Source organism: Balaenoptera acutorostrata, chromosome 2 (genome assembly GCF_949987535.1).
Source record: "Balaenoptera acutorostrata chromosome 2, mBalAcu1.1, whole genome shotgun sequence".
Lineage (NCBI taxonomy): Eukaryota > Metazoa > Chordata > Mammalia > Artiodactyla > Balaenopteridae > Balaenoptera > Balaenoptera acutorostrata.
The window spans coordinates 178,149,912-178,166,059 of record NC_080065.1 but is presented as its reverse complement, the minus strand read 5'-3'; the positions used below and the strand labels follow the sequence as shown (position 1 = coordinate 178,166,059).

General features: G+C 58.5%; 1 protein-coding gene and 1 pseudogene across 6 annotated transcripts in view; one reads left to right on the top strand and one right to left on the bottom strand.

The window, feature by feature from the left end:
• The window catches only part of PRKCSH (protein kinase C substrate 80K-H), a 141,073-nt gene that overhangs the window by 668 nt on the left and 124,257 nt on the right, over nt 1–16,148 (top strand). For 2 of the 6 annotated variants that reach the window (XM_028163241.2, XM_007168925.3), the window contains exons 3-17: nt 174–290; nt 718–813; nt 910–967; nt 1,874–1,991; nt 3,497–3,626; nt 8,419–8,503; nt 9,404–9,482; nt 10,209–10,295; nt 10,573–10,755; nt 10,832–10,928; nt 11,411–11,480; nt 11,755–11,844; nt 12,038–12,112; nt 12,200–12,299; nt 12,385–13,012. In XM_028163241.2, the coding sequence (XP_028019042.1) occupies nt 174–290; nt 718–813; nt 910–967; nt 1,874–1,991; nt 3,497–3,626; nt 8,419–8,503; nt 9,404–9,482; nt 10,209–10,295; nt 10,573–10,755; nt 10,832–10,928; nt 11,411–11,480; nt 11,755–11,844; nt 12,038–12,112; nt 12,200–12,299; nt 12,385–12,531 (1,532 nt within the window). In that variant the 3' untranslated portion in view covers nt 12,532–13,012. Of the gene's footprint in view, nt 1–173; nt 291–717; nt 814–909; nt 968–1,873; nt 1,992–3,496; nt 3,627–8,418; nt 8,504–9,403; nt 9,483–10,208; nt 10,296–10,572; nt 10,756–10,831; nt 10,929–11,410; nt 11,481–11,754; nt 11,845–12,037; nt 12,113–12,199; nt 12,300–12,384; nt 13,013–16,148 lie in introns of those variants that run through there. The other 4 variants (XM_028163238.2, XM_028163239.2, XM_057541718.1 and 1 more) reach the window with 4 other exon arrangements.
• LOC103002244 (uncharacterized) lies at nt 13,104–16,123 on the bottom strand (annotated as a pseudogene).

Below are 16,148 nucleotides of genomic sequence, written 5' to 3'. Positions count from 1 at the left end.
GGGTGGGGTGTGGGAGGCTCCCGGGAGAGGCACTTAACAGCCTTCGGTCTCAGTGTTCTGGTCTCTGGGCAGGGAAGGTGGCAATGCTCAACTGGTGGGTGGGGGGAGAGGAGCCGTTGGGTGGAAAGGGCCTCTTCCTGCCCTGGGCTGAGCCCCTTGCCCCCCCTCCCCAGACCATCACTTCTACGACGAGTCCAAGCCTTTCACTTGCCTGGATGGCTCTGCCAGTGTCCCTTTTGATCAGGTCAATGACGACTACTGTGACTGCAAGGATGGCTCAGATGAACCAGGTGAGCTCTTTCTTCATTCGTTCATTCATCATGCATTTACTGAGCAGTTGGTGAGTGCCAGGTCCTGTGCGGTGAGCAAAACAGACCCAGTCCTGTCCTCAGACAGCTCCCTGTTGAGTGGGGGGAAGCGGGCACAGATGTGAGTGGTCAGTGGTTTGGCGAGGAGAGTGGGAGGTGCTGTGGGAGCCCGGAGGGGGAGGGGGAGGGGGAGGGGGTTGGCTGGGCCCTGTTCTGAGGGCCTCAGGGAGGAGAGGCAGGAGGGAGTACTGGAGAGTTTTGTTTCAGGCCCCAAGCGTGCAGCTCTCTTTGCTCCTTTTACTTGGGATCAGTTACTCTCACATTCCTTGTTCCTTCTGTGCACGCGGTGGGTGTGACACGCTGGATTCTGAGCACACCCCACAAACCCTCCCTCCCTTCTTCCCCCCAGGCACAGCCGCCTGTCCCAACGGCAGCTTCCACTGCACCAACACTGGCTACAAGCCCCTGTACATCTCCTCCAGATGGGTCAACGATGGAGTTTGTGGTGAATGAGATCACCCTGGGGTTGGAGACAGGGTGCTGGGTGGAGGGAGGGAAGAGGCACTGCCGGGTCCGATGGTGCCCACACCTCTGCCCTCAGACTGCTGCGACGGGACAGACGAATACAACAGTGGGATCGTCTGTGAGAACACCTGCAAGTACGTAGGTGACACCCCCCCCCACCTCCCCATCCCCCCCACCCCAGACCTTGCCTTGCCCCACTGGGTGAATCAGGTTCCCTCTCTTTTCTGTTTTTGTGTACTGAGTGCTCACCCCGTGCCAGGTGCCTTGTGAATGCTCCATCAGCAATTTCCTCTCTGGCCTGGAAGCAGGTGCAGTTTGCCTAACAACAGATGAGGAAGCTCAAGCTTAGAAAGGAGAATGACTTCCTCAGGGTCACATAGCTAGGAGATAGCAGAGCCGAGACTCGAACCCAGGTTGGTCTAACTTGAGACTGCATGCTTTTAACTGCTACGCTCTGCAGCAGGACCTGAAAACTGAAATGCCCACAGGCAGGTAATCTAAACAGGCTGAGTATAAGGCAGTAGGGAGTGGTGGGATTGTGACATCTAAAGGCACAGCTGCCCTCCACTCCTGTGAGTTGAGGGCAGGTGGCAGGACTGGATTTGTTTTTCAAAGAAGCTGAGAGTCCCAATACTCATGTAAACTCTTTTGGTGGAAGATCTTTTAAATAGAGAGTGGATTAAGCAGAACAGTGCTTACCGGCCAGATTGCCCTTTGTGTCTGGGCGCCTGTGACTTCTGTGCTTTTCTCTCCTCCCTCTCTTGGGAGCCACCTTCCAGCCCCACATCCCAGCACCCCCCAGTCCCTCCCCGACCCTGAGGGTGGACGAACCCTGCCCATTGTCCTTCCCCACAAGGACGGGGATGAGGGACCCTGAGGCCAAGAGAGCCTGGGGAGGTGGGGGGAGGAGGGTTGGCTCTCCTGTCTTTGCCCGCATAGGGGGTGTGAAGGCATGGGGGTTGAACCCTTTTGGAAGAAGCAGACCTGGTGGATGCTAAGTGCCCCCGACCCCATCGTGCCCGTGTGTCCCCTCCCCGCAGAGAGAAGGGTCGTAAGGAGAGAGAGACTCTACAGCAGATGGCGGAGGTGACCCGCGAGGGGTTCCGCCTGAAGAAGATCCTAATTGAGGACTGGAAGAAGGCCCGAGAGGAGAAGCAGGTGAGGGGCCCGGTGGGGCTGACCCAGGACAACCTGGAGGTGTGGGCTGAGGAGGCCGGCTGGGGTTGACGTCTGCTCCCGACTCGTGGTGTCCTGGGGCCGGTTACTGTCTCTCTGCGCCTTGGTTCACTCGTTTGTCCACTTGGCGTTTAGTCGTCGCTTAAGCGGGTACCAAGTGGGCGGCAGCCAGTACAGGCATCGACCTGGGCCTTGGGCGCAGACTGAAGTGGGCTCGGAGGAGCTCTGCTGCCCCTAGGACAGGAGGGACACCTCTGCATCCCGGTCCCAGTGTTCTCTCATCTGTAAGTTAGGGCTAATGGCTACATGGCTTGCCAGTCTGGGGGAGGACTCGAGATGGGGGTCAGTCAGTCGCAGTCAGGTTAGTTCAATAGGGTGGGTGCTGGGGGGGCCAGAAGAGGGTGTACCCCCAGGGGTGTGTCTCTCCCTCCCCTGTCTGCCACCCCCTTGGCTGTTTGATGGGTCAGAGTCCTCAACACTCCTGGGCTCTTGCCCGACCCACTGAGTAAGGGCTCCAACTCTGTTTCTCTGCCCTGGGCAGCTTCCAGGTTTTTCTCTCCCACCCCCATGGCCTGGCTAGTGCGGTACCTCCCGAGTTCATGGGGCAGTGAATTCAGGGCCAGTGAGATACTTCCCGAGTTTAGGGGATACTGGGGGAGCCGCATGGTGAGGTTGGCTCCAGGTGATCTTTGCCCTCCTGGGCAGGTGGGAGGATCCTGGCAGCAGACCAGGCTGAGGTCTCGGGAGGAAAGTGATCCCGTGCGGGCTTGGGCTAAGACCCTACAGCTTGGGACCCCCATCCCTAGGCTGGAGTCCACCCAGCACACACATTCCTTTTTGAAATAGCCACAGAAGCCCAGGATGCACTGGGCTCGTGCATCATGACTAGAAGCAGACGTGGAACTAGAGGTGGAACTGCCTCAAGAGTGCATCAGCTAGTGGGAGGGACACACAGACAAAGTGATAGCCAGGGCTGAGGGGAGAAGGGATGTTCGGGACTGTAAGGCATAGAGAAGACTCTTGCCCGGTCCCTCTGTTCCCCGAACCCGTCTTGGGGGTAGGAAGCAGGGACGACTTCCTGGAGGAGGAGGCCTCCATCTAAACTGAAATCTGTTGGGTAATTCAGAGTTAGCCAGGCAGAGTGTTCCAGACAGAAGGAAAGCATGTGTGAAGAACTGGAGGCAGAGAGTGGGGCTCTGAATGTTGTCAGGGCAGTTGGATCTTAGAGTTTAAGATAGCAGTGGGGTGGATGGGGCTGGAGAGGTGAGCAGGGGCCTGGTCATGCAGGGCCTCGGGGGCTACATTGACGTCTTTGGGTTTCTCTCCAGTGGGCTGCAGGGAACCACAGCAAGGGGGAGACCCAGACAGGGGTGTGTATTTTGAAAAGATTCTGTGGCCACCCTGTGAAATAGAGGCAGGGAGATGGCAGTCTGTGAGGAAGCGGGTGGAACAGGAAGAGAGCTGGCCCCTGTCTTCTGCCTACCCAGAAAAAGCTCATTGAGCTGCAGGCTGGAAAGAAGTCACTGGAGGACCAGGTGGAGTTGCTGCGGACACTGAAGGAAGAAGCTGAGAAGCCAGAGAAGGAGGCCAAGGACCAGCACCGGAAGCTGTGGGAAGGTACATCACTATGTCCCAGGGTGGCCGTGACTTGCCCTGGGCTCCTGGCTGGGAAGAGTCTGGGCGCAGGAGCCTCTTGCTTGTTATCTCTCATCTGTGGTTTTGCTGATTTTTTAAATCATGGCACTTTAGTTCCCCGCGTGCCCAGTTATCTTTGACTGTGTGTTGGTCACTGTGTTTAAAAGTCATTAATAGGGGTAACTTGCAGTCTAGGATGAGAGGTCCTTCTCTAGAGAGGGAGGGACTTTTCTTTCTGCCATCTCTGAGCACTACCATTCAGGGATCCCTTGAATCCAAATTCAAGGCTGGAGATTCTTCCAGCCTCTCAGGCAGTGTGAGCCGAGGTCTGAGCATAGGCTGGGTAATTTCTGGCCCAGCTTATCCCTGAGGGGAGCCCCGTGGGGTCACAGTTATGGTGGAGGGGAGTCACCTTGGACTTTGATTTTCATTTCTCTTCCCTCACAAGTTATCAAAATGGACATCCACATTTGCCAGGATTGGCAAAATCCCTTAGGGTGAAAGCGGCTTCCATACTCTCTTACCTTCTTGATTTCCTCTTGGCCCTGGAAACTCCTACTGTCTTGGTTGGTTTTAAGATGATTTTCTTATGCTTTGTCCAGCATTTCCTTGCTGTTGGTAGATTGTGCTGCCATTATGGGAAATCTGAAGCCTTGGCATTTGTTCTCAGTCTGCTCTGTGCAGGGGCACATGGTGGAAGGAGGATAGAAGGGAGAGGGGGGACAGAAGCCCATTCCAGGCCAGTTAAAAGAGCAAGCATTGCTGGGAGGGTTTGGAGGCGTGGCTGCAGCTGGTCACCGGGCTGGTGACCAGGAACTGGCAGTCTTCTCTCTGAGGCCATTCTGTGATCTCATCCATCTCTTTGAGCATCTGCTGTGTTCTCCCTTCCTTTCCTATCTCTGCTCTGATTTCTCGTAATCAGTAATTCAGTCATTCATCTAACAAGCATTTGCTGTGTACCTGTCATGTGCCAGGTACACCCCAGGTGCCAGCAATACAGGATTGAACAAGACAGAGAAAGCCCTCTGCCCGCAGAGGGAGGGAGGGAGTGCCGGCAGAGGGGACAGGTGCAAAGGTTCTGAGGCAGCATCTTGTCTAGTTTTTAAGGAGCAGCAAGGAGGCCATGTGGGGGAGTGAGAGGAGACTCTCCCCTTTATTTACATAACATCAGCTGCTTTTGTGATACAGCTACAGAGCCGAGTGGTTGCCAACAGAGACCTTATGGGTTGCCAAACCTAAAGTATTTAGCATTGGGCTCTTTACAGTAAAGTTTTCCGACCCCTGATAAAGACACTGATATTCTCTCCCACACCAGAGCATCCAGTGCTTGTTTCATCAGGATCATCGTGTCGCTCCTGCCTCCCTTCCCTATGAACTGCACCCAGACGTAGCCCTGTTTCACAGATGAGGAAGCTGAGGCCTCGCCCGGCTAGGTTGATGCCCAAATCTCTCTGATTGCAGACCCTGTTCCTTAACTGCAGGCTTGAGTCATCTGCCTGTTCCTGCCTGGCTCAGGGCCCAGCATTGCCCTGGCCTCCTGATGGCCTCCCTCCATCAGGCCAAGCCATTCTTCTGCCCAGCAGTCTTCCTGGCTCCCCAGTGCCTTGGGTGGGACAGCATTTGGGCCACCACTGCCTGGTTATGCCCCCTGCGTCGAGAAGTCGAGTACTTCTCCCTGCGCTGCACCCTGTGCACTCACCACATGGGTCTGATTGCCTTTCCCCTGAAACTGCTGCCCTTTATTGCTCCCAGGCCTCTGCTCCAGCCATTCCCACTGCAAATACAGAGGTGTCTAGAGGGCTCTAGGCCCAGTGCTCAGCAGTGACACATGAGGCCCCATCCTGCAGCCCTGCTCACCTTGAAATGGGAGCAGCAGATCAGTGAGTCCCACTGTGCCCCAAGCCCTCAGATGGCACTGCCTCCACAAAGACTTTCCAGCTTCCTTCCTGAGATCAGCCCTTCTGATCACATGTGACAAAAACCCAACTTGAACCCACTTCATAAAAAGTGGAAGCTTTAGGCCCAGTGGGACCCTAGGCTCCCTGGATGGCACGAGTCCTCCCTCCACCTCTGGGCTCTGCCTCCTTCTCTGGGGGCTTCCCTCCCAGGCAGGCTCTGCCCTCCTGTGCCAGCACAACCACAGGCAGCACTACGTTTATTTCCTTCTGGCTCAGCAGCCCCAGCAAGTAGAGAATACCACTTTCCCATAAGTCCCAACACAAATTCCAGGGCAAGCTCCTATTGGCTCGTCCCAGGTCACGTGGCTGCCCATGAACCGATCACTGGAGCCAGGAGGTGCAGCACAGGTTCTGATTGGTCAGGCCTGAGTGTCGGTGGGTGGTTGCCCACAGGGAACTGGAGGAGGGGTATTGTAAGCAGGTGGGGTTGTTTGCTGGAAAGGTAAAACTGAGGGCTGGAATCACCCTCCTTTGCTGGGGTCTTATTGCTTCTACTATTCTCTGCCCTCTTGGGTTTTGGAGTGAGTAGCTGGTGACCAAGTCAGACCTGTCAAGGGCCAGGCACAACATGGGGTCACCCAGCTCGGACTTTTAAGGGTGGTATGAGTTCCAAGGCCAGATCATCGGAGGTGGGGTGTGTGAGTGTGTGTGAGAGACGTGGGATGTGACTGGGGCCTTGAAAGAAGGCTGGGAGTTCCCTGCTCTATTTCTTCCTAGTTTCCATGTGATTTAAAATATTCCATCTGACTTCCATATTCTCCGTTAAAAAGATTTTTTGGGGTAACAATCCTGAAAGTAGTAAAGTAGAAAGGGAGAGAGTTTTCCTCCAGGTTAACCTCTACCAGGAGGCGTGAAACCTTCCAGACCTTTCTTGTCCATCCCAGGCAGAGATGCAATTCTTCAGAGGGTAGTAACTCTGGGTGTCGACCCCAAAGCCACACTTCAAGTGCTCAATGGCCACGTGTAGCTGGTGGCTGTCGTTTTGGCCAGCAGATGTAGACCATGTCCATCTTTGTAGAAAGTTCTTTTGGACAGCACTGGTCTACATGGTGTATGGGTATTGTGCTATGTCTATGTGTACCTCATTTCCTCTTTTTTCACTCTGACCCTTCACTTTTTTTTTATTGTAAAATCCACAAAATGTACAATTTACCATTTCAACCAATTTGACGAGTACAGTTCAGTGGCATCAAGTACATCCACAATGTGCAACCATCTCTGCTATCTAGTTCCAGAACATTCCTATCACCCCAAAAGGGAATCCATGCCCATCAAGCAGTCCCTCCCCTTCCCCCCGCCCCCCAGCCCCTGGCAACTACTCATCTGCTTTCTGTTTCTATGGATTTGCCAGTTCTGGACGTTTCATATCAACAAAACCAGGCAGTGTGTGGCCTTTGTGACTGACTTCTTTCCCCGAACATCGTGTTGTCAAGGGTCATCCACATTGTAGCCTTGTGTCTGGACCCTACTTCCTTTAAATAGTTGTGTCTATTCCAGTGTATGACCCTGGCAGGATTTATTTAATCCAGGTGCCATTTTTTTCTATCAGGTTCGCAGTGCTGGTCTTCATTGTTTATAAACGCCTGTTGTGTATTAGGGCGTTGGCCCTTTGTAACTGAAGTTGCCAGTGTTTTCTTATCATTCATCTTTGGTGCCAGGTTCCTGGTGTTTTCTTGCTGGGCCATGTGTTAGAAAGTGAATTCAGGGACTTCCCTGGTGGTCCAGTGGTTAAAACTGGGCTTCCACTGTAGGGGGTCATGGGTTCGATCCCTGGTTGGGGAACTAAGATCCCGCATGTCGCAGAGCGGCCAAAAAAAAAAAAAAAAGAAAAGAAAGTGAATTCACTCTTGTCTTCTCTTTGCTTCTGTTTCCACTGTTTTGCACCACGACGAGCGTCCTTTTACACAAGGCTGGGCGTACTCGTGCCCCGTTTCCCTTAGCCCAAGTTCTCAGCATGGAGTTGCTGACTCAGGTTCAGGGGTAACATGCCAGGGTTTGACCCAGATTTCCAGAGGATGGTGGGGATGAGCACGGGCCCTGGAGGCAGACGGCCCGGCTTGGGCCCCCGCCTCTGCCCCTCGCCAGCTGGGTGCCCATGGGCAGGTCCCTTCATCCACCTGAGCCTCAGGCCCTCATCTGTGAGGACGGTGTCGGCTGAGTCTGCTGGGGTCTTGTGGGGTCTCCTGGGACACAGGCCACTTGTCCTGATGTAGAGGGCTGAGCTTCGTAATGGAGCTGCCCTTGTGGCTGCTTTCCTGAACCCCACCTGAGCCGGCTGGTGAGGAGACAGACAGGCAGAGGAGGGACCATCAGAGCAGATACGGGGCTGAGGCCCTGTGTCCACTGGCCGCGCCCAGTTCCCCTTCTCCGTGCAGGTGGCCTCTCCCCTCTCCCGAGACACTCCCCTGGGCCCCCAGGACATCTCCCTCGCCTGGCTGCCCCCCCCCCACCCCAGTCTCCGTCCCCTGACCTTTTTCCTGCTTGGCCTCTTCCCGTGGGGGCCTCCTGGACATGGCAAACCTAATGCATGGTCCCCCGCCTGCCCCTCACAGTCACCGATCGTTCAGACCATCTGCAGAGCCCCTCAGGATCTCCCCCAAATCTGGCACTTCCTACCTCCTTGGCCCCCTTGCCCCTGCACCGGCCAGCCCTCGTCATCTCCTTGCTCCCACCCCCATAGCGGCCTGACTCAGGGCCCCAGCACCCAGTGGAAAGCCGGGCGTACATCGGCCCCCCTGGGGCATTGGGGAGGGCAGATTTTGGGGTGGCGGGAGCTGTAGGCGGTGCAGAGGATGACGGAGCTGGTCCCTCCACAGAGCAGCTGGCCGCCTCCAAGGCCCAGCGGGAGCAGGAGCTGGCGACCAGTGCCTTCCAGGAGCTGGACGATGACATGGACGGGGCGTGAGTGTGCCGGCGCTGCCTGCCCTGGGCTCCCTCCTCCCACTCCCCGCCTTAGAAACCAGCCAGAGCCCACGTCCTCGCCCTGGGCCCCCAGGGCCCGAGCTGGTCCCAAGCCCTCTCTAAAGGAGCCTCTGCTTGCTCATGTATAAGATGGGTCTAGAGCAACCCCGGGAGGAGGAGATGAGGGAAACCACCCCCTCAAGGAGCTGGGCGAGGGGACTAGGGATCCCATTACTTTTCACAAGCCTACTCTGTGGCCTGGGACACTCTGGTGAAAGTCAGGATCCCACCTGCGCCCCTGAACTTGCCGGCTGACCCCAAGCAAAGGGCTCGGTGGACAGTGGGCTGTCGGGAACGAGGAGGCTGGGCAGCCCCCTGGTGGGAGACATGGGACTTCGGAGGGACCAAGGGGGGCAGAATGGGCCGGGGAAGTCCACACGCTGGTTGGCAATGGTGCGGGTGGAGGGACAGGATGTGGTGCCTGGGCCACTGTGGGTATTGGGGCTTGGCTGGGGGGAGGGCGCCAGGCCAACGGCAGTTTCGATGTGCTGGGCTCTAAGTGTGGAAGGAAGTGGAAGCTGGGTCGTGGGGGACACAGGGTTGTCCAGGTATCTCCTAGTCCCACCCCTGTGTCCTTCCCTCCCTTGAGCCCCTCAGGGTTGTGGAGCCTCAGGAGGGGGTAGGAGGGCGGGGACTGGGTGGTGCTTCTCCTGGGGGGTGGGGGCCAGAGGGGGCCGAACCCCAGACTTCATCTTTTCTCAGCTTCCTGCTGCTCTCCCCTCCCTGCCCGAAGGTCCTGAAGCAAGTTCTCGCGGGGGGGGCCCTGGCAGGGGGAGGCGGGCAGCTGGCCAGGAGCCAGTGGGCTCACCCCTCCATTGGCTTCTGCCTGTGCCCCTGCAGGGTCTCCGTGGCCGAGCTGCAGACCCACCCGGAGCTGGACACAGATGGCGACGGGGCATTGTCAGAAGGGGAAGCCCAGGTACCCAACCGGCCCCTTCACTTGGGACTCCTGGAGGGGATTGCCCCACGGTGACCTCAGGGCCAGGGGGCCCAAGACAGGCTGGCCGTGGGCTACTCCCATGGATGGTGCCCCGCTGGCCGCAGGCCAGGGCCGCTGGGGTGCCCACCGTGGCTGACGCGGCCAGGCCCTGTGAGCGAGCAGGGGGGCAGACGCCCGGGGCCGCTTCTCCCTGCCCTTTGGGACCTGGTGGGGTTGCGCAGGTGCCCAGGGCTGTCTGATCGGGATGGAGCCAGGTTCCGCATACGCGTGCCCCACCTGCTCCGCCAAGCGCCCGTACCTGATTCACCTTCCTCACAGCTGGGCCTGTAGCTCTTTGTCTTTGCTGGTTTGGTCCCCCGTCCATCGCTGCCCTGCTGGTCCCCACTGCGGCCCCTTGCCCCTCTGCCTCTGTCTCCGAGGGCCTGGGCACCTCTGGTGCCCCTGCCTCTCAGTTTCCCTCCCTGGTCTCTCCAGTCCCCACCCGACACCTCTCTGGCCCCCCTCCTTTCCCACAGGCCTGTGCTGCCCCCTTCTGGCCGCCGCGCCTCACCCGGCCTGGCCCCGGCCTGGCCATGGGAGGTCAGGGCGTGCTGTGCCTGGCACCACGGCCTGAGGGCCCCCCCCCACCCCCTCCGAGAGTGCCTGGGGTGCAGGGGGGCACGTGGAGGTCCTGCTCCTGACACCACCCCAACATAACGCACACAGACCCTCCTCGGGGGAGACACGCAGACAGATGCTGCTTCCTTCTCTGACCGCATCTGGGCTGCCATCCGGGACAAGTACCGGTCCGAGGTCAGTGGGGGGAGGGGAAGGGATGTGGTCCTGCCCCCCCCCTCCCCCCGCCCCTCGATGCCTCAAGAGGGAACAGCCTCCGTTTCTGGCGCCGGGCCACCCTGGCCAGCTGGGCAACCCCACCCCCTCCACAGAGGCCGCCCCGCCTCCAGCTGTCTGTCCCTCCCTCCCGCCAGGCTCCTGGGAAGGGCTAGAGACACGAGGCCTGGACCCAAGCCCTGGGGGTGGGAGGTGGACTCCCGAGTCCACAGCACCGACCGCTCCACACGTCTGCCAGGTGCTGCCCACCGACCCGCCGTCGCCTTCTGCACCCGACTTGACGGAGCCCAAGGAGGAGCAGCCCCCGGTGCCCTCACAGCCCACAGAGGAGGAGGACGAGGAAGAAGAGGAGACAGAGGAGGAGGAGGAGGGGGAGGAGGGGGAGGAAGAGGATTCCCAGGTGCAGGGGGAGCAGCCCAAGGTGTGTGTTCAGGGGAGAAAGGAGTGATGGGGTCGGGGTGGGGTCACTCGCTGACTCTGTCCCCCCCACCCCGCAGGAGACCCCATCCCCAGTCGTGCCCCCCCAGACAGCCAGCCCCACAGAGGAGGACAAAATGCCGCCCTACGATGAGCAGACACAGGCCTTCATCAACGGTGAGGGTGGAGCCTGGGAGGGGTGAACGCCTCCGCATCGCCTGCACCTGCAGGGCCCCAAGAAAGGGCCTTACCTGCTCCCAGAGGCGGGCTGGGGCTGGCCCCGAGCAAGCCCAGGGGACTTTGGGTGGCCTGGAGGGGGCTTCTGGGGCCTGGGGAGGGCTAGCACCACCTCCACCGGCCCCAGGGGCCCTCCTGCCTCCTCACGGGCTGTTGCTTGTTTGTTTCACCCCTGGCAGGTGAGGAGCCGGGGCTGGGCCCCGGGAGCCCCGGCCGGCCCTGCTCCCTAGGGAGCCGAGAGCCCAGGCAGTGGGGTGGGGTCTGCCCTGGGGCTGGCGAGGCCCACAGGGTCTTCCTGGGCCCGGTCCTCGCCCAGAGCAGGCCCGGGGGCTGGGGGAAGCTGGCGTGTCTTCGGCATCCCCTTCCCTCTCTTCCTGGCTGGGAGTAGGGGCACCTCTGACCTCCTTCCCTGCCCCCACCAGCTGCCCAGGAGGCCCGCAACAAGTTTGAAGAGGCCGAGCGGTCGCTGAAGGATGTGGAGGAGTCCATCAGGTACGGGGTGGCTGTGTGGCCGCAGCAAGGCCATGTCTCCACCGGCCCCACAGCTGCCTGCTGCTGGGCTCCCCAGGGGAGGTGGTAATGGGGAGTCGCCCGGGCAACCTCGGGCAAGGTGGCAGTGGCTCCTGCTGGGAGGGTCCCCAGGTGATGGGGAGCAGAGCCCAGCCCCCAAGAGGCCCTCTGCCACCGGAGCGGGCCTTCCTGTGTTGTCCTGAGTCGGGCTGGGGCGTCCCCAGCTGCTCCTTAAGCTCCCGGCCTCGCCTTTTAGGAACCTGGAGCAGGAGATTTCCTTTGATTTTGGTCCCAACGGCGAGTTTGCCTACCTGTACAGCCAGTGCTACGAGCTCACCACCAATGAGTGCGTTCCCCACGGACAGGCGGGGTGGGGGGGCTGGGAGGTCCTGGGCCTGAGCAAGGATGGGGGGAGTGAGGGGGGTGGGCTTAGGAGCAGTCACTGGAGTTTGAGGTACCTGTGTGCCCCCTGCGGGGTGGGGGGATGTTATGGAGGTTGGGGCCGGGCCCCCCCACCCACGCACCCCATCCCATGACAGGTACGTCTACCGGCTCTGCCCCTTCAAGCTCGTCTCGCAGAAACCCAAACTCGGTGGCTCCCCCACCAGCCTCGGGTGAGTGGGCTCAGGCTGGGCCCCCCTCTCAGCCCCTGGTCCCCCGGCCGCCTGGCCGGCCCCCCTCAGCACCCCACTCTCCCGCAGCACCTGGGGCTCGTGGGCCGGCCCCGACCACGACAAGTTCAGCGCCATGAAGTATGAGCAGGGCACGGGCTGCTGGCAGGGACCCAACCGCTCCACCACTGTGAGTGCCCGGTGGGTGGGGCCGGTACGGGGGACCCAGGCCCGCCGAGCCTGCCCGAGCCCCGCCTGCCCGCCACCCGCCCCAGGTGCGCCTGCTGTGTGGGAAGGAGACAGTGGTGACTAGCACCACGGAGCCCAGCCGCTGCGAGTACCTCATGGAGCTGATGACACCGGCCGCCTGCCCAGAGCCACCACCGGAACCGCCCGCTGAGGGCAACCATGATGAGCTCTAGCCCTGTCCTGCCCCGCCCGGCCCGGCCCAGAGGTGGGTGGGGAGGTGAGACCCCTACCGCCTCGGCTGGGGGATGCAGGGGGTGGTCTAGGTCGCACTGATGCTCCCCCACCCATCTCCCTCCGTCTCTGTCTCATTTGGTTTTTCTGCGGCCCCAGAACCTCAAGACGTGGAACCAGCCCCCAGCGGTGCTGCCCGCCTGCCCCTCAGTCTGTAGACCAAGACTTGCCCCTCTGGGTCTCCTTGCCCTCCCCAGCGGGCAGGAACTGGGTGGGGCTCCACGCCCTTGCTCTGGGGGCAGGCGGGGCAGAGCCACGTTCCCCCGGCCCCGGGTGCCTCCAGAGGTGGAATAAAGGAGTCTGCCCTCCCTGGGCCCCCCACCCTGGTGGCCCCCCCCACCCAGGGCATCTGCCTCCCCTCCTGGTGTGGAAGAGTTACTTGACCTGTGACCTCTAAACAATAAACGTGATCTCCCCAACTCATCTGTCTGTCTGTCTTCGCTCGGGTGTGGAATCAGCCAGGGGTGCGAGAGGGCTAAATGCAGGGGAAGCAGCTGTGCAGATCCTGTGCGGGCCTCCTTCCCCATCAGGCTGGCTCCACAGTTGGGGGTCTCACCTGAGATGCCCCGTGGACCTGGCGCCACGGGACAGACGGCCCCTGGGCCACTTCTGTCTGGGTTTCCGCCTGGACTTGTCTCCCACCCGCTAATCACAGTGCTGTGGGAAGGCCAAGAGGCTCCAGATGAGATGCAGGCCCAGAGAGGGACAGCAGCTTGCACTCAGTCACACAGCGGGGCTGTTGACACGTGCTCCAACACTCCCCGCACGCCGTTGTACATATATCTGAGGCCATAAGATTCTGAACTTTTATTTTCTGGCATGAAAAGTACAAATAATTAAACAATTCCATGTAAAAGTCTGTTACCGCGGCCAGGCCTGTAATCCCGGTAATAAATAGTGTCTAAACTCAACGCAAAGTGTTCTTGTTGTTGGGTTTTGGGTTTGTTTTGTTTTTTTTTTGTCTTTTTTTTTTTTTTTTTTTAAACAGTTCTTTATCACCTCCAACATGGACTCTGTCTTGATTTGAAACCATCCAAATAAATAACAGGATGAAGGGAGGGCTGGAGGGGCTGAGCCCCTTCCCCATGGGCCCTGCCCCTGCCTCCCAGGGATGTGGAAGACCCCAGGCCCCCTCCCCTGGGGTGAGGGGCTGGCCTCCAGGAAGGGGGCCTGGCTGGCTGGGCTGAGTTCTGTGTTTTAGAAAAAGGAGTCCCCTCCCAGTCTTGGGGGTGGCAGGGGCTCAGGCCTCTGTGAGGGGGTGTGGGGAGGTGCCCCCTCTCCAGAGCCCGGCCCCCCCCAGGGTGAGGGACAAACCCAGCCCTTATTGCTCACAGATGCCTCCGCCACGCCGCCCACGTGCGGACACGTGTCACCGCGCGGAGTGCAGAGGGGAGAAAGCCCCAAGAAAACAGAGGGAGAGGGATGGACCCGCTGCGGGGCCTGCCCTGCTGGAGGGGAGCCGGGAGGTTGGGGAGGACTTAAAAACCACAAGAATAAATAGGTTTGTGTATCAAGAACAAGCTAGGGTTTCACCAGCTAAATAGGACTGAAAAAATTCTCAAGACGAGCAAAAATAATCCCATTAAGACCCCGGACGTCGCTGGCCGTGGGGACCGCCCTGCAGAGCACAGGTCCCCCAGGGCGCCGCTCGGCTACCATTACTGTTATTAATAATTATTATTACTTTAATGATTCCACTTCCCCTTTTATAAATAAATTAGGCATAACCACGTCTCGGCAAAACTTAAAGAAACAAAGAGAACATCGTGGTTCCTTTAAACTTGCAAACTGGATGAAGGAACAGAAATATACACAAATGTCCTTACAGGGCAACAAGGAGGATAAATAGTTAACATAGCAATAAGTTAAAACTACAAGAAGCTCAATTCGGCAAAAAAGTACAAGAAAGTTAACTGGTGCCAGTTTATGTCTGTTGTTTTTTTTTTTTTTTCCTTTTTTTTTTTTTTAAATCTCTTCTGTGTGTGTGGTTTTGTGTTTTTTTTCTCTTCCTTTTTTTGTCGCTTTTTTTCTCTTCTGTTTGTGTTTTTTTGTCGCTTTTTTAATTTTTTTTTTCTTTTTGTTCCTTGCAGCAGAAGCTCCACAGACGTTTAATAACAACACCGGGAGGGGTGGGGGAGAGAGAGCTGGGCAGTCAGATGGGGCCATGGCCAGACACCAAACGCAGGGACACCACAGAAAGGGCGCTGAGGCTAAAATCGGGGTTCGCCATTCTCAGTTCTGACTGGGCCCACTGCGGGGGTGGGGGCTTCAAGGGCTCCCGGGGGGTGCTCCGGCTTTTGGCTTCTGTTGGATTTTTTTTTTTTTTTTTTTTTTACAAAGAGTGAAAACTAGGGGGATGGAAAGTCCAGACAGAAGCCGAGGCCGGGGCTCGGGATAGGGGCTGCGTCCACTGCCCTCACTGATCTGGAAAGACGGAAAAACCCAACAAACTGAAAGGGGGTGACGAGTGGACGGAAAGGGAATGCGGGGCTGGGCCCCTGGGCCCATCCACCCCGGGCCTGGCGGGGAGTGTCGGGGCACTTGCTGCTGGGGAGGCCCTGGAGTGGAGGCTCAGGGCCTGGCCTCCCCCTCGGCCTCGTGGGCCAGGGCCTCGGCCCAGGGAGGCTCAGCCCCAGGGATGGGGGTCCTTTGGCCTCAAGCGTTGGGTGGGCTGCCTCCAGCCCACCATGACGCCAAAAGGACAACGAGGTATCGTGTGTCTGGATGCATGGACGCTGTGTGTGCACGCCTGTGTTCGTGGGCGGCAGGGACCATTGAGGAGCCAGGAGAGAGCTCTGCAGAGAACCTGGGGCAGGGGCGAGTGGGGCTGAGTGCCAGGAGGAGGGGCGGGCCGGCCTCGCTGGAGGAAGTGGGCTATGGACTGGGCTGGGGTCTGGGCTGTGACCTCTCGCCTGGGCCTGAGGGATGCTGTGGGCATGTCTGTGTGTCTCTGGGTATTGTGACTATGTTTCTCCATGACTCGGTGTCTAGATTTGTGTGTCCAAATGTAACTGTCTCCACTTCCATGTGGCCACATGCACGTGTGGAAATGTTCCCATGTCCACGTGTGCACGTGTCCACATTTGTCCCCGGCCACATTCACCACTGTCCACATCTGCCCGTGGCCGCATTTGCCCACGTCCACCATGGCCACATTTACATAGCCCCATACTTCAGTCTTCTGTTGTTTATACATGTGTTTGTCTACGTGTCTGACTTGGGCCAGGGAGTTCCTGAGGCGTGTCTCTGGGTCCGTCTGTGCTGCTGTGTATCCCTGGGGTGTGTGTGTGTGTGTGTGTGTGTGTGTGTGGTGTCCCTGTGTGTCTTTGCGTGGCTGTGTTTCTCTGTGTGGCCCCGTGGACCCTCAGCTCCTAAGCCCTGCTCCCTGTTCCTGCCCCAGTTGGTAAACATAACCTGCCAAAATATTTTCTTTTTTTTTTTTTTTGTCTTTTTTTGTGTTTTTTTTTTTTCAAGTTCAAGAATCCCCAGTAAAAATTCTCCACGAGGTCTTTTTTCCCTTTTTACAAAAATAGAGTTTTTCTTCCCCTCCCACCCCCCC